General features: G+C 53.4%; 7 protein-coding genes across 7 annotated transcripts; 3 read left to right on the top strand and 4 right to left on the bottom strand.

Annotated features, from left to right (window-relative positions):
• Positions 1-285: 285 nt before the first annotated feature.
• AB675_2682 (Vanillyl-alcohol oxidase) lies at positions 286-2165 on the top strand (the record flags this gene model as incomplete). The annotated part of the gene is made up of 3 exons (XM_018142674.1): positions 286-1891; positions 1941-2062; positions 2109-2165. 3 exons carry the CDS (start codon positions 286-288, stop codon positions 2163-2165), a joined length of 1785 nt encoding a protein of 594 aa, XP_018004837.1.
• An 861-nt stretch (positions 2166-3026) lies between these two features.
• Positions 3027-4880, bottom strand: AB675_2681 (Kinesin-like protein; the record flags this gene model as incomplete). The annotated part of the gene is made up of 1 exon (XM_018142673.1): positions 3027-4880. The coding sequence occupies one exon, from the start codon at positions 4878-4880 to the stop codon at positions 3027-3029; it is 1854 nt and encodes a 617-aa protein (XP_018005202.1).
• A 107-nt stretch (positions 4881-4987) lies between these two features.
• AB675_2680 (Kinesin-like protein KIF1C) lies at positions 4988-7917 on the bottom strand (the record flags this gene model as incomplete). Its single annotated transcript, XM_018142672.1, has 2 exons — positions 4988-6100; positions 6145-7917. The coding sequence occupies 2 exons, from the start codon at positions 7915-7917 to the stop codon at positions 4988-4990; spliced, it is 2886 nt and encodes a 961-aa protein (XP_018005286.1).
• A 523-nt stretch (positions 7918-8440) lies between these two features.
• Positions 8441-9597, top strand: AB675_2679 (uncharacterized protein; the record flags this gene model as incomplete). The annotated part of the gene is made up of 2 exons (XM_018142670.1): positions 8441-9165; positions 9192-9597. 2 exons carry the CDS (start codon positions 8441-8443, stop codon positions 9595-9597), a joined length of 1131 nt encoding a protein of 376 aa, XP_018004927.1.
• A 1611-nt stretch (positions 9598-11208) lies between these two features.
• AB675_2678 (Protein ras-2) lies at positions 11209-12058 on the bottom strand (the record flags this gene model as incomplete). The annotated part of the gene is made up of 3 exons (XM_018142669.1): positions 11209-11871; positions 11932-11979; positions 12029-12058. 3 exons carry the CDS (start codon positions 12056-12058, stop codon positions 11209-11211), a joined length of 741 nt encoding a protein of 246 aa, XP_018004817.1.
• Positions 12059-17820: 5762 nt separating this feature from the next.
• On the top strand, positions 17821-18630 carry AB675_2676 ((S)-2-haloacid dehalogenase 1; the record flags this gene model as incomplete). The annotated part of the gene is made up of 1 exon (XM_018142668.1): positions 17821-18630. One exon carries the CDS (start codon positions 17821-17823, stop codon positions 18628-18630), a length of 810 nt encoding a protein of 269 aa, XP_018005187.1.
• Positions 18631-19076: 446 nt separating this feature from the next.
• Positions 19077-20051, bottom strand: AB675_2675 (Quinone oxido; the record flags this gene model as incomplete). Its single annotated transcript, XM_018142667.1, has 1 exon — positions 19077-20051. One exon carries the CDS (start codon positions 20049-20051, stop codon positions 19077-19079), a length of 975 nt encoding a protein of 324 aa, XP_018004804.1.
• Between the last annotated feature and the right edge of the window lie 2938 nt (positions 20052-22989).

The raw sequence follows: 22989 nt of genomic DNA, 5'->3' as shown, positions 1-22989 counted from the left end.
GCAATCTCAGACTATTTTTCCGACAAAGGCATTTGCAGTCTTGCCACAATCGACTCTTGCTCACCTCTACTGACATTCTCTTGTCAATTCATGGTTGCCGCGCCTTGCGATACTCTTCTCCCATTGGCGGTAGCTGAGCCCTTCGAGTGCCGATCATGTGGGCGAGAGTTTGACCCTGAAGCGGGGATCTGGGGTAAGGTTTGAGCGTGGGTGTCTGGACTTGTGATAAAAGCCCGGGCTTGTCCCTATCGGAGCGGACAGGCAGTCAACTACGCCTACAGCACAATGAAGCAACCAGACCGAATTGCACCCGAGGAAACCGTCGGCGGACCTACTGCCCCAACGGCGTATAGGAAGCCGAACGGAGACTCGCCTCGCACTGCTGGCGATCCGATCTGTCTGCCACCTGGAATCAGTTCAGCCAGATTCAAGACCTTCCTCTTGCGTCTCGCTGGCATCTGTGGAGAGGACAATGTCACTGCCATCACCAAAGAAGAAGAGCTTCATCACGAGTCATATCTCGAGCCATCGAAATGCCACGACATGTTTTCAATCATGAACAAAGAGGCTTTCATTGCCTCGGCTGTTGTGTCACCGCGCCATACAGGTGAGGTACAGGCCATTATGCGTCTCTGCAACGAGTTTGAGATTCCCGTGTGGCCCTTTTCCATTGGTCGCAATGTGGGTTACGGGGGGGCCGCCCCACGAGTACCTGGCAGTCTAGGCATGGATCTTGGCTGCAACATGAACAAGATCATTAAGGTCGATGTGGACGGAGCCTATGCACTGGTGGAGCCTGGTGTCACGTACTTTGACCTTCACAACTACCTCGTTGAACACAACCTCCGAGACAAGCTCTGGGTTGACGTGCCCGACCTAGGCGGCGGCTCGGTGTTGGGAAACACTGTTGAACGTGGTGTCGGCTACACTCCGTATGGCGACCACTACATGATGCATTGCGGTATGGAAGTAGTTCTGCCGAACGGCGAGCTGGTTCGCACCGGTATGGGCGCACTTCCGAACCCCAAGGCGGACCCCAATGCTCCAGCTTACGAGCAGGAACCGAATGAGAGCTGGCAGCTATTCAACTACGGCTTTGGGCCGTATAACGACGGTACCTTTACGCAATCATCGCTAGGCGTGGTAACAAAGATGGGCGTCTGGCTCATGACAAACCCTGGCGGCTATCAGTCCTACATGATCACCTTCCCACGGGACGAGGATTTGCATCAGATCGTTGAGATCATTCGCCCACTCCGCGTCGGTATGGTCCTGCAAAACGTGCCAACGTTGCGCCACATCCTGCTCGATGCGGCCGTCCACGGCGACAGAAAGTCATACACAGACTCAGACAAGCCACTAACCGACGACGAGATCGACGCCATCGCCAAAAAGCTCAACCTGGGCCGCTGGAACTTCTACGGCGCGTTGTACGGCCCTGCACCTGTTCGCGAGGTCATGTGGCAGGTCGTCAAGGGTGCATTCTCGCAGGTACCTGGCGCCAAGTTCTACTTCCCTGAAGATCAACCAGACAACATCGTCCTGCAAACGCGCCACAACACACTCCAAGGCATTCCGTCAGTGACAGAGTTGAAATGGGTCGACTGGCTGCCTAACGGGGCACACCTGTTCTTCTCTCCCATTGCCAAAGTTTCGGGCGACGAAGCTGTCGCGCAATACGCACTGACACGGAAGCGGTGTGAACAGGCCGGGCTGGACTTCATTGGCACGTTCGTAGTCGGTATGCGCGAAATGCATCATATTGTGTGTCTGGTCTTCAACCGTAAGGATCCCAAGAGCTGCGAGAAGGCGCATTGGGTCATCTCGACGCTGGTACAAGATGCTGCCGAGCGCGGCTGGGGAGAGTATCGCACGCATATTGCGCTGATGGGTATGTGCTGCTGCCGGCTTTGCCTGGAAAACACACTGACGTGTAGCAGACCAGATTGCGCAGACGTACAACTTCAACGACAACGCACAGATGAAGCTGAATGAGAGAATTAAGAATGCTCTTGACCCCAAGGGTATTCTTGCTCCAGGCAAAAATGGAATCTGGCCACAAGTATGTACCCCATGCATTATCCCGCGAGCATGGCTGACACAAGCAGACGTACGACGCCAAATCGTGGGCGATTAAGCGGCCATCGTTAGCTTCACTGAGATAGGCGCCACGTGAGCTCGACGCAGATTTCCCTCCGAGTTTGCCCAGTCATCTGGTCTCGTATGAACCGATGTTTTTCATCCATTTGAAGGTTTTCAGTCATCCGGTCTCGGATTCACCGATAGTGTCAGCCGGTTTGGTGTAAGGCCATCTCTTCCTCGTGTGTCTTCATCCGCTATCTCGAAAATGGTCGCGTTGGCATCGACATTCTTCCGCCCACTTCGCTGTTCAGCGCATGGTCAGAGACGCATTGTAACGGTGCTGGGCTCATACGACGAACTGTGAATATCTTTGGCGGAGCCAGTAGCGTGATTGAACCGCACTCGTCGTGACTTTCGTGGAGAGATATATAAATTTCTGTTGGCCTCTTCATCGACTCACCCTGTTTCCTCTTATTCTCCCAAGATCTTCATGCAGGGATTCCCGTTTGCCATGTCAAGATAGCATCCTATACTGCTACCTGGTCAGGCGAGCTTCGATTTCTTGCATTGTAGGATCTAGTCGACCAGCTTGCTCCCTCGGAAGTCTGCTCTGTCTGGCCTCAGTGCCATTGGTTCCCGTACAGTGCCGCGACGAGCAGGAGAGTTCGCGACCTGAGCACTCCTCGGCATCATCAACTCGTATTGCACTAGTAGTATCTTGCTGACAAAAGAAGCATATATTCAGGGGTATCTCGCTATGAACTGACTACCATCTCTCTAACGCTATCATGACCGACTCATCACATCCCGCCGGACTACGCAAACGTGATTCTCTCCTCCTGCAGTCACCCTAGACGGCGCTGCGGAGAGCTACACTAGCTCTCCTGTGCCACTCAAATGGCCACGCATCAAGCTGCCGTCTCTCTACGCTGTCACGCGTTGCCTCAGACACCACCAGCCTCCAACCCATCCTCCTCCTGCACACTCCCAAAATAGCTCTGATCAATCTTCAAAATCCAGTCCACTTTCTGGCTTTCACTCCGTGCCGCAAACAGGAACGTTCCATGCTCACCGTACGCTGCAAACACATGCCCTAGTCCTTGATTGAGATCCGCACTGCCATTTCGCCTATGGCCGCCTCCTCTCATGGGGCTTTCCTCTGCAGCCTCCGATGGCACTCCACCCAATAGTCGCTTGAAGTCTGGATCATGGTCGATGCGCGCATAGCTCAGATTGATAGCATTGATCGCCTCGCCGTTGGGCACGCTGTGAATCATGAGGTATGGCGGGCGGAGGTCGACGAAGCGGCGTTTCCACTGCATGGATGTCTGATGTGGCTCGAAGTCGTCCGAGGGCGTGAGCAAGTGTCCCGATTTCAGGCTGACAGGGTTCTTGGGGATATTGGTGACGACAGCGATGTACTTCGTCTTGCGCTCGGACGCTTGTGCTGGCGGGAGGTTCTCGCGCTCCGGCGGTGTAGTGGTGCCGAAGATTGAGCTGGAGAGTTCGAAGGCCGGGCGGGACCAGATTGCTAAGCAGCGACGGAGAAGGTCTTCTTCCTGGTCCGTGGGTTCTTGAGCCGGGGATACTGTACGCGATCTGGATTTCGGTTTCGAGATACTGAGGCGCTTCATGCCGAGTGCTGCACGAGCGGATTCGATTTCCTGCATTTGACGCCTCTTCCGGCGGGCTGTAATATAGTCTTTGACCAGGGAAAGCCCACGAGGACTCCAGCTTCCAAGCAGCTCTTCGCCATTAACGTAGTCCTTGGAAGTGTCCATGCGCCACAGATCAGCTGCGCGCTTAGCACTCGTCGGTCTGACGACAATGTTGAACAGTCCGTCTGTGGCTCGGGTGACCCTTGTTTGGTTCCAGAATGACTTTAGCACTGATTGTGGCCGGTAGTAAGATCGAGGCGTGACCTGTAGATGCTGGTTGATCGAGAATGTCATTATCTTGTCAAGCCGAGATGATAGTATGTCCCATCGAAGCGAGATCCGTACACGGCAGTCTTCATTGGTTGACCGATCCAAGAGCAGGGATTTGTGCAGCGAGCTGTCCCATTGTCCAATAATTGTCACGTTCGAGGTGCCATCCGCGTTGTCCTTGATCATTGGATCCTGAATCTGCTTCAGCGGAATATCAGGCGTCGTTGTTCCAATATCAGAGATGCGGCCAGATGAATCGATGAGGTGAATCTCCCCCACGCGCAAATTCTTCAAGTCGTCCCATGGTAACGACTCGCTCAGATGCTGGGTCAGTGTGACGCTAATCCGCCTTTGCAGACCTTGATGTAATTGAAACACTCCTTCGTCATTGGCGTCGCCGTGCACAACCTCCACTGGCAGATATTGCCCATTCTCAGAGAGCTCCAGGAATTGCACCTTGCAAAAGACATCGTACCTTTCTTCCGTCATGAACTCCGATTCAGGGATGCGATGCTTGGCTTGCTTGGCTTCTTCTGGATTCTCCATCAGCTCACGAAGCTCATCCCAGCTGACGAGCTTGTCCAGATGGGTTGAAGTAAGTTGCGAGAACATGGCGATCTTGAGGACAGCCGACTGTTCCGCTTTGCGATCGACACTGAGGACATGAATGCTTTCAAAGCGGACAGGTGTCTCCCCGAATCCAGCAATCGGACTTGTGGTGGCAACACTTTCCCCGGACGAACCAAGGACGGACATCTGTGCATGCACATTCGTGCCCTCATTTTCAGAGAAGCCGGTGAAGTCGCGCATGACGATGTTGAATTTCAACGTCGACGGAGGCGACTCGGCCAGGGATGGCTCCAACGACATCCTCACTTTCCCAACGATTTGTTTAGTGAAGGGCGAGACGATGTCGAGGCTGAAGTCCTGAACCCTCGTCTCAAAGACAGCCGTCAGAGGAATGCTGCCGTCGCCAATCAACGAGTACAGTGCTGATCCGTATTTCGGAAGGGATTGTCGAGGCGGAAGTGCTGTATGTAGTCTGGCTGATCTTTGTAGTGGTACATTTGGCGCATCTTTGCCAGGCGCTGCTGCAGCTTCTCGATGGACCACAGATGAATGCTGGAAAATTGATGATCGATTACTCTGACCGCGAGACAGGGCTTCCGGGCATCTTGCAGTGCCACGTCTTCATTCCCAGAGATGTCAGAAAGGATCAGATCGTATGACGATCCGTGATCCTCGCCGGCATCAAGTATGGCGAACTGGAAGACGGTTTCCTGTTCAAGAAGTCTGCTCATCACTTGGGCTTCCTTGAGCAGGCCAGCATATTGCAGGATGTTTTCTGCGATGGCAACATTTTTCCGCTGCTGCCATTTGTCCACGACCAGTCGAGCGGTCGACTTCTCTGCCGCAGTAAGCTCTGGAGGTCGCCCGGCACGCTTTTCGATCTCCCACTTGCGCTTCTGGTCTTCAAACTCCTCTTTTTGTTTACGAAGCTCTTCTTCAAACTCTTGCTTTTGGCGCTCGAGTTCCTGTCGCATCTTTGCTGCCTGCTCCTCTTGAACAAGATCTGAGATCCCCGGCGACTGTTGTGCTTCGAGTCCTCCTTCGAATTGTGCGTGTTGCACATCTAGCTTGTCCGGCATATGAAGCTGGTTGGCTTTGAGCGTGAGTTCGCCGTCTTGGTCTGTGACGTCTGATAACGAAGGTGTACCAGGCATAGTGAGGGCAGTGTCCAACGAGAAATTGTCCATGGTACCGCCAGACATGTACTTGTCTCTAACAAGAAAGGAGCTGAACTCATCTGAATCGTCTTCGTTGTCAGAAAGAATCGGACGCCCCCTACGTTCTTCCCGAGCTCTCTGGATGTTCTCAAACAACGCATCCAGCTGATCATCAGTCATTTGGTTGATTTTCTCTCCAGTCCCAAAGAGTGCGTTGGCAGCCTCTCGTCGTGCGAAAGACCAGTCAGATTCTCGGTGGCCTGGCATAGGTGACTCGGCTCTACTGGAATCGGCATCGATGTCCGAGCCAGCCTTACTATACGTCCGCTCGTGGCCAGGACGGAAGGGTGTTGGCGAGCCCAACTGAGCTGCTGTCACAGAGTGTCTCAGTAGACTTCTCTCAGCACGCTCGGCCTTTGCTCCAGCGGATTATTGAAGCGGAAGATATGGAAGTCGCCAAGAATGAGTCGATGACCACTTCTTAATCTGGTGGGCTTGTCCACCCGTTTTCCATTGACCATAACGGCAGCACCATCAGCAGGGACCACAGTGACGATGTTATCGGCATGCTCAAGCTTGCAGTGGTGCGCTAATATCTTGGAGCCGTTCAGCCGTATCTCTGAGCTTTCTGACGCGTCAACGTTGCCAACTGTCGTGATGCCTGGCTTCAGATTGTACACTAGACATTCCGCGAGAAGTGGGTCGTCACTGAGGTTGACCAAATGAGGCATCTTCTTGGGAGTGCTCATACCGACATTGCCGTGCTCAATGCTGATGCCGAGCTCTTCAAGAGCTGCTTCGCGCTCCTTATGGATGGCCTCTGTCTTGAGCAGCTTCTCTTCCCACGTCTCGTTGAGATCCTTGTACAGCTTCTCACTCTGGCCGAGCTGCTCCATGATCTCCGCCTTGCTGACCTGTTTCGTTGACCCGTCTGCTTGCGTGATAGTGACGAACTGCTGGTCGAGTGGTGTCCCTTCAGGATACGAAGCTTCTCCGGGACCGGATCCAGCCCCACCAGCCAGCTTGCTTCGAAGTTGAGCAAGCTCTTCTTTGAGTTCCCTGATCATGCGTGCGTTCGGATCTTCGTTGACCACAGCATGATTCTTGATGCGTTTGGCGGAGTCGGCGTACCTCAGTGTGCTCAGAGTCTCCTCGAAGTTGATGTCTGCGGGCGAGATGGCTGCAATCATGGCAGTCATACTGTTGCCACCGAGCGAGTCCTTTAACAGCCAAGTCAAGACCGAGTCTCTGTACGGCACCTTGACCGTCTTCGCTTTTCCAGATGAGAGATCAGCCAGGGCAGCTATGACTCGACCTAGGGTAGATAGAGATCTGTTGATTTCGGCACCCTCTTTCAGGCGAGCCCCTGTTGCACCAGTAGATGTAGCACGCTCTGAGCCTGCCAGATCGACCAGACTGATCTTGGCAACCTTCTCGGTGTCCATATTGGTTTCGATATCATGGCGTTTCTGTGTCAGAGTCAAGGTGAAAACTGCATGAGATCGAGATGAGGTCTCGTTCATGTTGGTTGCGGCAACTGTTCGGGCCTTGTTGCCCTCGTCCATTAGGTTCTCAATCTCTGGGAACGACCGCACTGCCAGCTTTGCCAGATCTTCGACGTATGGACCAGTCGAAGGATGCTCTCGCACTTTGAGATTACCCTTAGTCTTCGGATTAAGCAGATCCCGAACACGCTCGTTGTAAATTTCGAGGTACGACACTTCAACTGTGCATTTCAGGTTCGGATCATTCTGAATCTGGTCGATCCGCTCGAACATGTTTCGACAAATACGCGGTATCACACCAGCCTCATCGCCGTAGCCCATCATACTGTATGACTTGCCCGAACCTGTCTGTCCATACGCGAATATACAATTGTTGTACCCTCCGAAAGCGTTGTCCAGTAGTGGTGTTCCCAAGTCGCCGAATAGATTGTCCTGGCCCGCAAAGTGCTTGTCATTCTTGTCGAAGGACCAGTATGACTTGTCGAACTTGAAGGTCTTGTTGCCGTCGTATATGCCTTTACTGCCCTTTTTCGCATCTGCGTCTGGCGGCGGTGACAGGACGGTCTGCGCACCTTGCATCTGCACCACACAGGCGGCATTTCGCTCGATTTCACGCTTATTGAACGGCCGCACACGCACCACCACCTTCACATTGCCTCCTCCGGTCGGCGCCATGTTCGATGTTTTTCGAGTGCTATCGGTCAGGCCGTATTGTTAACTGCCTGCGCATCGTCGCGTTGGAGATTTGTTGAGACGGACTCTGGCAGTCGCGTGAGGTCCGCTGCCTCAATGGATGCTACCACACGGCAGTAGGGGCCCGCACTATGGTCAGACGCAACGTTACTAAGGGTCAAATCGTTCCTTAGTGTCGTCGACGAGGAGTCAGCAGCGACGACACGCTCGAGTCGCGAACGTCGTTGTCCTCCCCTACGTGAAATTACCGAAATTAAACCGCGGTACGGTGACCAACACCTGCGTCATCCCAAACAACCTCAGGCTGGAACTTCAGGTGAACCTGACGTAGGCAACAGCGACGTTGACTGCCCGCGACGACCTGGTTCTCACGCCTCGGCAAGTGCCAGTGATGCTGAACTCGTGATGGACAGCACGTCCGTCCAATCTACCTGATCAGCGAGATGACCATGTGACCTTCGCCACGCCCGGCGCATTGCTGGACCTCTTTATGCCAGCCACCGATATGGCTAGCCGCTACGTGACCAAGAACGGGCACACAATGCGACGCGGACTTTTCTCGAATAGTGTCTGGCATTGCGACTGCGACCCGCGCATGCCTGCCGACAAGTTCCAAACCAAAAACGGCGGCAAGAACCACGGACGCTGGTTCTACACCTGCCAAAAGCCACAACCGAAACGATGCAAGTTCTTTCTATGGGAGGACGAGGCCAAGGTCCGCGAGGAAGGCGCGGTACTTTCCAACTCGCGCACTGAGCCAGCAGACATACGTCCGCCAAAGAACATAGGCACACCAGCCAAGCAGACCAAGTTGCCGGCTCACCAGATCCCCACACCCTCCACCAAGACTAAGAGTCCCCCTAGGCTGGAAGCAATAGAACCACCTTCGTCCTCGCCAGGAAATGACTTCGACGACTGGTCCGTTGATGACGAAGATCTAGCTGAGGCGCTCGACGAGTTCGAGACTCCACACAAAGCCGCCCGTACGAGCTACGACGATTCACCCAGTAAAAAGCGCACCATATCTGAGAACTCCCACGCGTCGTCCGTGACCTTGCCAGTCCAGGATGAGGACCCATCCGAAGTCTACAGCACGCCAGCTACGAGCAAGAAGGCACCTCCAAGCCTCAACGACATTCCTAGCAGCACAACAAGCAAGATTCTAGGACCTCCGTCGACCCCAATCACCGCCGCTACAGCCGCTGCAGACCCGGGCCCCTTGCCCAATCAGTACTTACGATCCTACAACCACTCAGACCGACCCCATCCCTTACAACCGAAATCACCGCTCTGCTCAACACCCACGAGCTTCGTGCAAGCGGCACCGCCAAGGGCCGAGACATCGCTCGCGCGGCACTGCAGACCAAAGACCTGAAGATCGCCGAGCTAGAGGCGCGGATCAAGGCGCTGGAGATGGAGAAGGAGACGATGCGGAGTGTGGTGGGATGTTTGAAGAGCGATATCGCTAATAGCCCTAAACGGCCGAGGCGGCCAAGGGAGGGTGGTGGTGAGGATGACGGCAATGATAGAGGAGGTGTTACTGGTACTGCTGGTGGCGGTGGCTATGGTGGTGGCAATCGAGGCGGAGGTAGCAAGAGAGGTGGAGGACACTGGCTAAACAAGAAATCTGGGGTTTCACGGGGTGGAAAGAGCATAGTGTGAATGGCCCTTCACTTGTGCAAGGCTTCGCAAACCGCGGACGAAGCGAACCGCTCGGTATGAACGTTGAACTTGATTTCCGCGTCGGCCTGGGGAGAAGAAAGCCTTTGAATGATGTCGCCTACCCACAACAGCGCCATAGAAAGCCTTCCACCACAACACGCCAGGAAAGCACGAAATCAATGTACAATTCCCCTTCAATCCCTGATGCCTCATCCCGTTCTAAGAGAGGTATCGCGCTCTCGTCTTCAAACTCACCTCGACTCCTCCGCTCCATCACCACAGCCCTATTCCCTCCCTCCCTGTCAAGGTCTTCCAGAACTACAGCTCTTATGCCTCCCAACCCAGGAGGCGACTTCGACTTCATCCAACCGAGCCTTGTATACGCCGCCTCGAAGTAGTCATACTAGCCGTCATCGCCATCATCCATCCGCCGCTCAAGCCGCTCATCCATCTCCTCCCTGCTTTGACGTGCCACCTTTGTCAGGTAGCGGCCCACACCAAATATCGAGAAGCCGCCAAGTAGAAGTGCAGCAAACGCTGCCAGGCAAGCCAGAAGAAGAACTGCCGAGCTGGCCATAGCACGCACTCGGAACTGGGCGATGGCAGAAGGCGGTGGGAGGGATGTAGGCTGCTCTGATCGGGATTTCGACAGGAGGCAAAGGCGGTGGATCTGTTGACAGCGACCAAGAGCTTGTCGTTGCAGGGAATTGACGAGCGATGGGGCAAAGCGAACATATGGTAGAGACTCTTTGGTGTGAAGATGAAGCTGTTCATCTTTGTCTATATGCCCTCGTTTCTATATCCCAGGTAGATACATTGCCTCTGGATCTGGCACCGAAATGAGCCCCCGAGCTCTCGTCTCGACTTGACTCGGACCTGCCTCAATTCAGCAGTAACAGCTTCCTGGCCAGTCGCTTTCTTCTCCGTAAGAGGGGGTTGCACCGCCATCATTACCAATGACCTGGTCTGAACGACCGTCCCTTGTACTGTCGCCCTTCGTTCGTCCTCAAGCATCGAACAACGGCCCAGATACGAGCACCTTGAGATGCCTGAGGCTACGGCATTGCTCATTCCGGGTTTCGGATGAAACATGCAGGCTGAGCCGCATGGCTGGTACAATTGGCTGAAGAATCTGCCAGGCTACCGACTCATGCCGTTCCTCATGGCCAGGTCTCCCCGAGCAGACGTCGACCACGAGGCTGTAGGAGATGTGAAGGGCGATGCCGGTGATCGACTCCTTATTGCTCGGCCTTGCCGCATGGTGATGATGAGTCCGATGTGGTGCCGAGGAGGGAGTCGAAACAGGTCGTGGCTCGCTCGAAGTTGCCTATATTCAACTATGCGCACACGGATCGGCCTCGCCGCGCGCTTAAAGCAGCTTAGTGGGAGCGTTGGTTCCTGCGCCCGCTAATGCTCATCATGCTGTGCGACTGAGTGGATTGAGTCTGGCCAGCTTTTCCCGGCGGATCTGCATACCTGGTCAATGCGCAATAGGCGACGCATGGCCCGGAGCCGCGTAACTTCTCGTCGGCTCTTGCATAAAGATGGCAGGTGCCATGGCTGAGAGGTTTTTTTCGCAAAGAAACCCGGAAATTTGTAAATTCATTGCCTTCACAAGATTGTACATTTTCGACGGTCCTTCTTGTCGCGGTATATCCTCGGCGGCTTGTTCGCATCGTAAAATCCAGTTCCTGTCGACTGATGGTTCATACCAGACCCTGGCGCCATCTTAGCGGGCCCCATTTGCTTCGCCGCGGAGGGTGACTGGCGCTGTCTCCGTAGTTGCCTGACAACATCAAAGAAAGCCTTTTCGACATTGATACAGTTCTTTGCCGAGGCCTCGACGAACTCGCAGCCCAATTCACGGGCTAAGGCCTGGCCTTCCTGCGAGGAGACTTCTCTTTCGTGGTGTTTGTCGCTCTTGTTACCGACCAACATGACAGGCACAGGACCAGAATATGTAGGAGCCGAATTCATCTGAGCAGGGAGATACGATGTCCCTGTTGGCGAGTTTGGATTGCCCGACTCTTTGACTCGCTGAACTTGGTTGTGAAACTTCTGTATCCGAGTGAACGAATTCCTTGATGTAATCGAGTAGACTAGTATGAATCCTTCACCATCTCTTATCCATTGATCTCGCAACGCTGTGTATTCTTCTTGTCCGGCCGTATCAAGGACTTCGAGCATGCAGGACTGCTGGTCGATAGAGACTTGCTTTCGATAGGAGTCCTCAATGGTCGGGTCATAAGTCTCAACAAAATGGTTCAGACATAGCTGTAAATGGTCAACTTATGCGTTGCTCTGGATGCCTGTGCTGTCACGGCGGGGACTCACCTGGATGGTCAAAGCTGTCTTGCCCACGCCTCCGTCCCCTAGGACCACCTGCAGTGGATTAGAAAATAAGAATACGTAGAGACCATATGCAACTCACCAGTTTGTACAAGGTCATTCGACCCGCCATCTCGCTTTGCGCCTACCTTCTCACCAGTATAGAGACCTCCCAATGGCCGTCCTATTTCCTCCAAAAAAGCCAACAAGGATAGTGAGGAGGACACCTTTGGATCGATTGTATTTTTGGTGAGAATTATGAGGTCTGAGGCGGGGTGAGGTCTAGGCTTCGAATGCGGCGGATGTTATTTGGCTTGCCGGCGGTCTCTGCAGAGACTGAGGGACTGGCGCACGCGGTTTGACTTTTGGCTAGAGCCTGTGTCTGATCTGGCAGGTCCAAGCTCCACGTGGTATGATGCCAAATGCAGCCTGTATCGCGTACGGAGGTATGCTTGTGTGCTATGTACCTGCACCGAATATCGCACAACTTGAGTGAGTTGGCTGGGGAGGAGTATGGTGCTTTTCTGCAGGTCCCTTGAGCCGCTTGCTTTTGCAATTCCGCAATCTGGGCGATCGACAGGTCGGGCAGCAGTGTTTGGAGAACGAGGAGCAAAACTGTAGGCCGTGAATGAAGATCGTCCGTGTGAAAGGTTGAAGTTTCTGTCGACCACAGTACTCTAATAAGTCGCGGCCCTGGGTACGCTGGGGGAAGTCGCTTATGAGAGGAACCGTGGGGTGAATATCTGCGACTGCTCGTCGATCTGAGAGTCTGGCTCGGGCAAGTCCTTGAGGACTGTTCTGAGAGAAGGTCGCAGTTGCCAGTGCTAGACAAATTGAAACTTTACTCTTGATGCAGGCCCTCAACCTTCGATTCGGGCCGTGGGGGGATGTGTGGGAGAAAATTAAAGCAGACGAACAAGTCTCTTTTCGCTGCCGGCGCAGGGGTCCCGTCCAGGTACTGTACAGTGTACTGTGCCTGTTGTCTGCCAACTGCTAGCACAGACTCGATATATATCGATACAACCCGCAAGCGAGGACTCCTGCCGGCAAAAGCAAAGGAAGTCCGGACCGAGAACCTCGACTATATTCCATCCTCAACCACGCCTTCAGCGACCGAGTATTTTGTGGTCCTCTCTCCCTATCCACATGTTAGCTGCAAGGTAGAGATCGACTAACAACGGGGGAAGCGTCCCTAGTCAACCCGACTGAGCCCGACTACTGGGAAGAAGACGGCACCAACGGCACTAACGAAGTCTTCCCTGGGCACCGGCTACACTGAGTCTACACCTAGCACGCCCATAGAGAGTGGCTGTTGGTTAGGGTCGACTTCCTCCACCAGCATCCCTGCGGCCATGTTTTTCTCGCTGGAACAGCCAAACCAACTGACAACCCATCAACATGCAAGCCACAACCTTCAGGGCGACCCATCCGAGTCCACTATCAGCATCCAACGTTGCACTTTGCTTCTCCCGAGAGCCAGTCGATGCACCATACAAGCCGAAAGCAGCACAGGCTCGCCTCTTTATCAGTGCTCGAGTTACAGTGCTACGATGTTATATCTCGCTATGTCCCGGCCTCATATAATTAACGACCTCTGACCACAAGTGCTAAGGGCCAACGGGATTTAGCCTGCCAATGCGGCCGTCGGGGAACACACGTCGTCGCTTCTGTCACCACACGTCTGTCACTTTTCTCATAGCGCGTCTGCTAGGAAGTCGACGTCTGTTTCTCGAAGTCTGACCCAAGTTCGTTTATACCCCACTTCCGAACTTGTGCTCTTTATCGGCCAGTCAACGGTTCGAGATGACACCTTCGGATGTTTCAAGCGCACGTTGCCGCTGCTGACAATGGGCATTTGTGCTCCGGATATGGCAGACGGCTATATCTGCGCAGCAAGGAGGATCCCATGTTCATGCATGGAGGCTCTGGCTCAGGCCAAGTCGACGTTCTTCCTGTAGTCATCAGGCAATAAGACCTGCCATTCCGCAGCTAGTCAGCACCTGCGACATTGGGTGCCGGTCGTTTGTACTGTGCGTGTGTTATGCTTATCTGTAGGCCACGAGTCGTACCGTCTTATACGCAACGCCGTGGGTGGCTGTTCTTCCTGCCATACTGATTTCAGCACAGACATGCGCCACACATAAGGTTCGACCTCTCATAGGCAATCCGACATTACGAGTCGCTGTCTTCTGAATCGGGTCGCATACACGAGGTCGTTGATTTGCGGATCAGTCATCCCCATGCTTTCGCAGCCTTCAAATGCAGCCCAAGCAGGACCGCGCCGGTAGGTGGAACTCAAACTGATTGTTGTTGTTGTTGTTGTTGGTGTTGGAGTTGTCTGTCTTGCATGCATCACGAAATTGGCACCACAGAGCTATCGTCCGCTTCGCTCCGCGACGCCTCGCAGCTGGAAGACGCAATGTCAATCCCGAACCCACATCACAACTGGCCACCAGGGCGAACCGAAGCGCAACTCTTCAGCGCTGTGGCTGATTGTCCATTCTGGCATTCTCGCGTGGCAGATCTTGACAACATACCTTGTTTGCAAAAGATCGCCTCTCTTCCCCAGATCATCCGAAGATCTGGCCGCGACGATCCTCCAGCGAGTCGGCAACTCTTCCCATTTGTCTAAGACGAGCAGTCCAATTTCTGCCCAGCATCTCGAATGCTGTTGTTGAGCACAGCGAAGAGCGGATTTGGATCAGCATTGGCATCTCGCCCGCTGCACCGCCAGTCTTTCAGACACTGCATTTCAGCCACTTACTTTGCATCGAATCTACCATCAGGTCACGCATGTGGGTGCGATCTCTTCTGACATGTTGAAATTGCAGATCCACCGAGTGCTGTTGATCATCGGTTGGTCATGGAGCCGCAGGGCAGGCAGCAGAGCAGACGCCCTTGTCTGCAGCAATCAACACCCGGACTCCCCACTCACAGTCGATTGACGGAACATTTGACCATGGCATGAGTTCGGCACGGGCAACATTCTGCGCAGGTCAACGGCTCCATGACCACGACGTTCCGGATAATTGCGGTACCTTGACAGCTATGGCAATCGTCTCTCGATACGACTGCCTACAGGCCATCGTGCGTAGGGCAATTGTTGTAGGCCTATGAGGCAAGCTTCTGCTGCACACAGATCCAGCATTGAAGAACAAGTAATCTTCAGGCTATACTATATCGTTGAGCGATGCTCCCTAGAGGCAAAGAGAGGTTGAGCTGCTGTGGTGAGCGGACATGATCGTCATAGCCATGCTGTTCCTTTGTTCAAGTATGGTAAATGATTTTGGAATCATTCCGCTCGCCTACCCAGTCCGGCTTTATGGTCCGCCCAAGAATTTGAGGACATGCCTTCTGGAAAGCATACATGCTTACCTATGCCTCTCGCCCGAGAACACCATAGATAACTTCAAATGCACGTGATTACTATCGACGAGGCCTTCCAACGAAGGGTCACACAAGGTATAAAGACAAGAAGAACAGTCGGACTCCGATCGTGGGGCTGGATTTCTGCCAAGCTACGACGTCGTTCATGTTTCTTCGGCGTCATCGGTTTCGAAGATAGGGCTACATTGTATACACTCGATCCACCAGGGGACCACGTTCCGAATAGTCTAGATCAGTGTAAAGTCAAAATCACCATCGAAGTCGATCACTCAAGACCACGCCAGTACGGTTGCCTGTATCGCCTGAGCCCAGGGTTGAGAAGTTATGGCAGAGGTGAGACTAGGTGTACGCAAATGAACCCTGAAGTGACTGATGGCTGTGGAAAGGAGACATCGCATACGAAGTTTTCGACAGAGAAGTTCTCCGATGAGAAAGGCCACTTCAAGAGGACGGAGAGCCACTTCAGGCACTCGGTTCAAGAGGGATCACGCTTCGCGCCAGAGCGAGACCGGTAAGATGCATCCTCAAGAAGCGGCGAACACGATAACATCACACGATCAACCTTCCTAGGACAAAATCCCACTTCATGCTGCTAACAACCACTCTTCTTGACACCAACAGATATGTGCTCTATGCCAACTATGGTTGTCCCTGGGTACGCAATTCCGTCCACCTATTATGGCTGACTCTCATCCGCTGACAGGCGCACCGAACCATAATTGTGCGGGCACTCAAGTCCCTCGAGCCTATTGTGCAACTTGTTCTCACAGACTTTGATTTGTCGGATGAGGGCTGGATGTTTACTGGACGCAATGGGTCTGAGTCTGCCGAGCCGCTTTACGGCTTCACGCATCTGAAGCAACTCTATCTCAAGGCTGATCCCGATTACGTCAAAGAAGGACGAGGCCGAGTAGTCGTCCCAACTCTATGGGACAAGAAACTGGAGACGATCGTCAGCAATGAGTCTTCTGAGATGTGAGCAACCCCCTCGTATCATGTCGGGTTTGGGACCTTCGTTTTGAGCACTTGGGGCGTTCGAGACCAAGTGCTCTTCAGACACAGTCCTGACGAAAGCGGAACTGTCTAGTATCCGAATGTTCTACTCAGCATTTGACTCCTTCCTGGATCCCCAGCATCGCGAGGTAAATCAGCCAGCCGGAGGATTGTATCCCGAGAATCTACGTGGTGAGATCGACGCTATGAATGAGTGGGTTTATGACACGGTCAACAACGGAGTCTACAAGGTCGGGTTTGCTGGGACTCAGGAGGCGTACGACGAACATTTATATGCTCTTTTCGCTTCCCTGGACCGGCTTGAGAAGCATCTGGAGGATCCAGCGCATCAACCTTACCTCTTCGGCGAGCACATTACTGAAGCCGACGTCCGCCTTTACACCACCATGGCTCGGTTCGACGCGGCGTACTATCAGGTCTTCAACTGCAACTTACGCATGATGCGGCATGGCTATCGCCGTATTTACCGGTGGCTACGGACACTGTACTGGGATGAGTCTGATAAGACCAACGGCGGAGCGTTCAAGAACACAACTCACTTCGGTAAGTCGGCTTCTATCATTCATCGTTGCGTCATCTCTTGACGCTTGCTAATGCGATACGTAGACACCTACAAGCACGGCTATATCAAAGCCAAATACCGTCAGCTATATGGTCCCGGCTCGAATAATGTTCTGATTATTCCTCGTGGCCCTCTTCCGCCCATCGATCCACTTACGGATGAGGAGGAGCAGGAGTTATCAGGAGCAACTGTTACGTCTCCTGTCGAAGGCTCCAATGGTGCCAACTTGGCTAGTTTGAGCATCAACGATGAAGCCAAGACCAATGGCGGTAAGCGTACGGCTCATCAAGATGAGAATGCGAAGTGGTACAAGGCTGCAAAGAAGGCGGAAAAGCAAGCTGGGGCGGCGAACTTGCACCTTGCCCAATCGTAAATACAGAGTCGCCTGGGTAATCTCTCCCCAAGAGATCAGCCAGGAGCCTTGACTGCTGCTCAATAGCGGTCCTTAGGACAGGGAGGACGCAGAAGGTGTGGCAGTCCTTGACTGATGGCCCCAATCATTTCAAGGTGGGCCTCACTGAAGCGTCAGTCAGTGAGGCAAAATTATTGTTGGTTTCCTGGTCAGGGAGGGCACTGTAGGAATTTCGGATTTGATTCTGGGGATCATCGTAAAGCCGTAAGGAAGTACACCTGAACAATCACACCATTTGATCTTTTGGAGAGTACCTACGCAGCGTCGTGAATACTTCTTTTCCCTACGTCACTGAATGCAGTCCTGAAGACCTCGGGATATCGGACATTCTCCGAGTCATCGCAACTTCTTTAATTATACACGGAAGGTTACTTGTAGGCAGTGACAACAACTTCGTGATCCAGCATCGTACTTGGGAGCACATGACAGTAGTAGCAAGGTCACGCTACACGCGGAAGTACACATTCGCAATACCCGTGTCTGAAACCTACAACCTCCGGCGCCAAACGGTGTCGTGATCATGTCCGTCTCAAATCCGCCGAAAGCATTTCTCACAGATGTCTTCGGCACGGTGGTAGACTGGAGAGCCACGGTGACCACACATTTAACGAAATCCGCAGAGGAGGTCCTCAACTCATCAGCTCGATCTCTTCCCTCAGCAACTCGCGCCGCCGCGTCCATAGTCTCCTGGCCAGACTTTGCCCAAGCCTGGCGCAACACTTACTACCACTTCACGCGGTCCTACACCCCGTCTGCTACCGTCCCATTCAAGTCTGTCGACCAACATCACCTGGATAGCCTGATCAAGCTTCTCTCCGACCATGGCATCTCCGATCTATTCACAGAAACCGAGATTCACAAGCTCTCACTTATATGGCACTTTCTCGATCCATGGCCGGACTCCTCAGCAGGTCTAGGCCAGCTGAACGACCAGGGTTTCATTACAGCAACGTTGAGCAATGGCAATACGAGTCTGCTTGAGGATCTGGCGAAGCATGGCAGTCTACCATATACTCACATTGTGAGTGCGGAGGACTTCGGAGCGTACAAGCCGCATCCAGATGTCTACTTGGGAGCGGCAAAGAAGTTGGGCTTCAAGCCGGAAGAGTGCTGTCTTGTGGCGGCACATCTTGGGGACCTGAAGGCAGCGAAGGGTTGTGGATATCAAGCTTGCTACATTGAAAGGAAGCAGGAGGAGGGATGGCCGCCGGAAAAGGCGGAAGAGGCGAAGAAAGAGGGATGGGTTGATATGTGGATTACTGTGGAGGAGGAGGGTTTCAAGGAGGTCGCGAGGCGATTTGCTGGGAGGGACAAAGGTGTCAAGCTATGATCTTGAAACTCGAGGTAGCTGGCAGCCCGGTGCTTCTGATAACACCGTTGTAAACAAGCACAATGCCATCAGCAAGCTCGGCTCAGGCCGTCAACCTCATGAGCTCGTTCTCCTGGTCACGTAAAGGGCTGTTCAGACATCGGCGTAGTAAATGATCCTAGGTCACAAGTGACGTTAACCAGTGGCTGCTGTTCAGGTGCCTGTGTGTCTGCGACATGAGATTGGCGTAGCTCAGTCAGCATAGCTCACTCAACACAGCTCAGTCAAAAGAGCTCAGTCGACATGGTTCAGTCAATAGATCTCGGTCAACACAGCTCAGTCAAGATAGCTCAGTCAATGTGGGCTAGTAAGCGTGCTTCACTCAAGATAGCTCAGTCAACATGCTTCAGTCAACATAGCTCAGTCAATCAGGACAACACCCTTCCCTCTGATCTTGTTTGCCTCCATCAATCATGGGCGTCGACCAGCTCATCGAACTTGAAGACTTTGCCGATCGGGACGTGCATCTTACCCTCTGCTACATTCTTGACCATGTCAAGTAGTGGCATCTCCAGGAAGTTCTCTGGCCCGCCACTGTACTTGGTCAGAAAGACTCCAGATGGGATGTCAGCCATCGGCGAGAACTCCTTGAGGGTCCAGCTATTCCCAACGATGCCCGTCATGCAGCACACGCCTCCCTCCGCAACGCACTGCAAGCTGTCTCTCAAAGTGGTTGTGCCGACCAATTCCAAACATCTCATCACCTTCTTCTCCCCAATCAACACTTTGGCCAGCTCCCCATCATCTTTCACGACCTCATCCACGCCAAAATCCTTCAGCAGTTTCTCTGTCTCTGCATCCACCCTTCTCGACGTCCCAACCACAGTACAGCCCATCGCTTTTGCCAGGCCAGCAGCGGCCAGACCCACACTCGTTGTGCCGCCTCTGATCAGCACCCTCTCTCCTTTGCCTTCCTGAACTCCTAGACCACGTACAAGACTTCCCCAAGCAGTCTGCAACATCTCCGGCATCGCGCCCAACACATCCCAGCCCAGCTGAGTCGCTTCCTTTCCCAGACTCCTCACATTGCCCGCTTCAACACAAGTGTACTCGGCGTACCCACCATCAAACAATCGCCCCATCCCACCCATACAGACTGCGACTCTCTCGCCTTCCTCAAAGGTGACTTTGCCCTTTCCAACATCTCCGCCCAGTTTTGCAACAAGCCCAACAGCCTCGATGCCAAGAACACGCGGCAGCGTTACGGCAGAGGGAGGAGAGTGGCCCTGACGAGTGAAGAGCTCGGAGCGGTTGAGGCCGAAGGCATGGATGCGGATGAGGACTTGGGAGGGTAAAGGTGTAGGGATGGGAAGGCTGGCCAGGGACAGGACTGATGGCGGGCCGGGCTTGGTCATTTGCCAAGCGCGCATGGTGGTTGCCATATTGCAGAATTGTCTGCGAGATAGAATTGTGTTGTTGTGACGGAACAGGTTCCTGCTCGGTCGAGCGATGTTGTGCTGTGAGATTGAGTGGATAGAAGTGAGAGATAGGAACGCAAAGGCTTCCCGGGGGCAGCAGGCGTATATATAGGCAGTCCTCGATGGCAGCGGGATCAGCGTGCAGCAGACCTACCTGTAGTATGCCACGCGGACGAACATCGAAGCGTTCTTCGGCGACTCCTGCAGTTGTCTCTTATCATTAGCATACTTTCTGTAATGTAAAAATTGAAGAAGGTGTGTAGTCTCGCGCTCCGACGGCATCCAACGTCATTTAAGACGAATTGGGCAAATGAGGCCTTCGCTTGCGGCTGCATTTGACTTTGAGGCACCTTGTCTTCCAGACAGCTTCTCATGCTGTGAGAGGCCCGAGCCAGCCAACGGCCAGCTCTCAAGATGGAGATGTGTAAATCCGGGGAACCCAACGGACATATGCTGTGAGGTCGACGACAGAGATTCCGAATGTGCGAGACAGAGGGGTTCTCATGCGTGGGAAGTGCAGTAGAGATTCTCTATCAAATTCTTGCTGATTCGTCAACAGCGGCGTCGGAGAAGAAAGCCCACCCGGTGCCAGTGCCAGTTTGGACGACCACATATGCGTTTCTCATGGCTTCATCTCCTCGACGAGAGCACTCTTCGCATCTGTTAGACCATTCCAGCAACGATAGTCTGCTTGGTAGGACCAAAGATTTGAGGCCTCCTCGTGGTAACATCCCGTAGTCACCTAGGGTGTGAGAAGCTATCTGAACAGTCTGGCCCCAGATACAACGGGCTGATACTCGCATAAAGACAGGGAAAGGAGGGGACGCGAGAGCTACATCCTGGTCCAATGACTTCAGTAGCGAAGTTGAATCACGAATTGTGTTCGTGCTACACATTATAGCCGTTCATGCCATGACTTGCCTCGTACCTGTCAAAAAGCGATGCACGTGGTCACTTTTGGTTCCGGTCCGCTAAGCGAATGAATACATAGGCAGGCTGTTCAATCGATTTGTGAGGTCGGAAGACAACAGTCATGAGATTGGTACCGAGAAGTCTGGGTGCATGTGAAAACCGTGTCTGTGGGGATGCTGATCAAGGATATTCGCAAGCACACGTTGATGTGATAGTGATAAAGGGTGCTGCAACGTCCAGCCAAGGATATTAAATCACACGAACCCAATGTACCGACTAGTTCGGCACGAGGTCCGTGCTGTGAAGGCGTCGCGCTATTTCATACCCATGAGCACCATGAGTGCCGCACTGCAACGAGGGAATCTGTTCATGGATCAACATCAGTGCGCAGACCTCTCATGCATACGATGTGTCCGGGCTACTCCAGAGACTGCATCAATCGATCCGCTCATATCGAGGCACATTGACCAGAACCAGAGCCTGCGTGTTCCATTGGGGAGGCCTGGTGAATGGATCGTACGTGTGTGATATCATGCTTCAAGGTTACCAGAAAGGTCCCAAGCTCATGGCAGACGTACCTTTATGCAGTATGTCGGGGGAGGATCTCGTCTGCTGATGATTAGTGGTGGAACAAGCGGACTCGAAGCAATCTTCACATGAGCTGATGATAGTGTTGATTAGCAATTTGACAGCGATCTGCGTGCGGTAAGCTCGCGTCCAGCGTACTGTGTATCGAGCAACCCTAGCACCGCCGAGGCAGAAGCCCGCTGGCAAGAATGTCGGGAGTGTCCGTGATGACTTCCAGGTTCTGAGCAAGGTCGTGCCTCCCGATCTGAAGCACGATAGACTTTACCTGCATGAGCTCGACCGCTCCTGCCCACGCAACATTCTTGTTCCTCTTCATGCTACTATTTGCTGAGCACTGCAGTCGTGATCGATGACATGCTTGATGTCGTCTCTCGAAGATGCTGTGCACTCTCCTTGGTAAGCGACAATGACTAGCAATAACCACTAGGTTTTGGCCGCAGTTTTTGTCGAAATTAAGATTGAGGTCCATTGGGACAGAATTTTCCGATCATCTCTGCCCCGCTCGAGACTACAACCTTGAAACACACTTGGCCCTGAAGCGACTGGAAGACCGGCAAGCCTCTGGACGCCAGTGTCGTCCGTGTCAGCAACGTTCGCCAAAGAGCTGCATGGGCTATGCATCCCGGGCATATGGCTACAGCTTTTAAAGCCCAGACTACTGCAATCAAGGCCGTGCGATCCCTGAAACAAGATACTGGAACTGGTAACTTTACTCGACATTGCAAGTCGCACGACTTCAGTCACTGCAACATTCACAACACCGACGCAAATGAAATCGTGAGATGGTCGACTGCGTCTGACCGTCAGGCAATGATACCCTACGCGAGTGCTGGCTGAGCGCCTGGTCACAGTCGGTCATTGTGGGGTGACAGCAGGGCCACAACGGTGGTTCATTCACATCTCCACTGGGCCGCCAACACCGCCGCATAAAAGCCGTGATCCTGGATTTTCGCCGTCTTTAGCAATGGTACGCCCAATAAAAATAATCGTTTCAGCCCGGACGGAGACGAGACCTCAGGAAGGCCCCGATCCGAGCCCCTGTAACTAAACCTACGTCGACGCTAGCATGTTCCTGCATGAATCCCAAGATCACCCATGATTATTCGAGCTCCGCAGGCCATACGGGACCCGCGACGCAGCATGACTCCCCTCAAATCTTCACACAGGAGGCCGTTGTGCCCAGCTCCGCCAGTACAGGCGTCCACTCAATCCATCTTGCTGGTTCAAATCATCCGACGCGAACCTTGCCCTCGACCCCAGATTGTTGAGGCGTTCGGAGAGTGTGCTGTTGCTCGCACGTCGAACTGCCGTGTAACATTCGATGGGAAACATCGTCTGACAGCATAACCTGATCTTCAGCACTGCAGCACGTCCGCCATCCAGGTCTGGTCTTCGTCTGAGG

This window comes from Cyphellophora attinorum (assembly GCF_001299255.1).
Source record: "Cyphellophora attinorum strain CBS 131958 chromosome Unknown Contig2, whole genome shotgun sequence".
In the NCBI taxonomy this organism is placed as follows: Eukaryota; Fungi; Ascomycota; class Eurotiomycetes; order Chaetothyriales; family Cyphellophoraceae; genus Cyphellophora; species Cyphellophora attinorum.
This window is presented reverse-complemented; position numbering and strand designations above follow the sequence as displayed.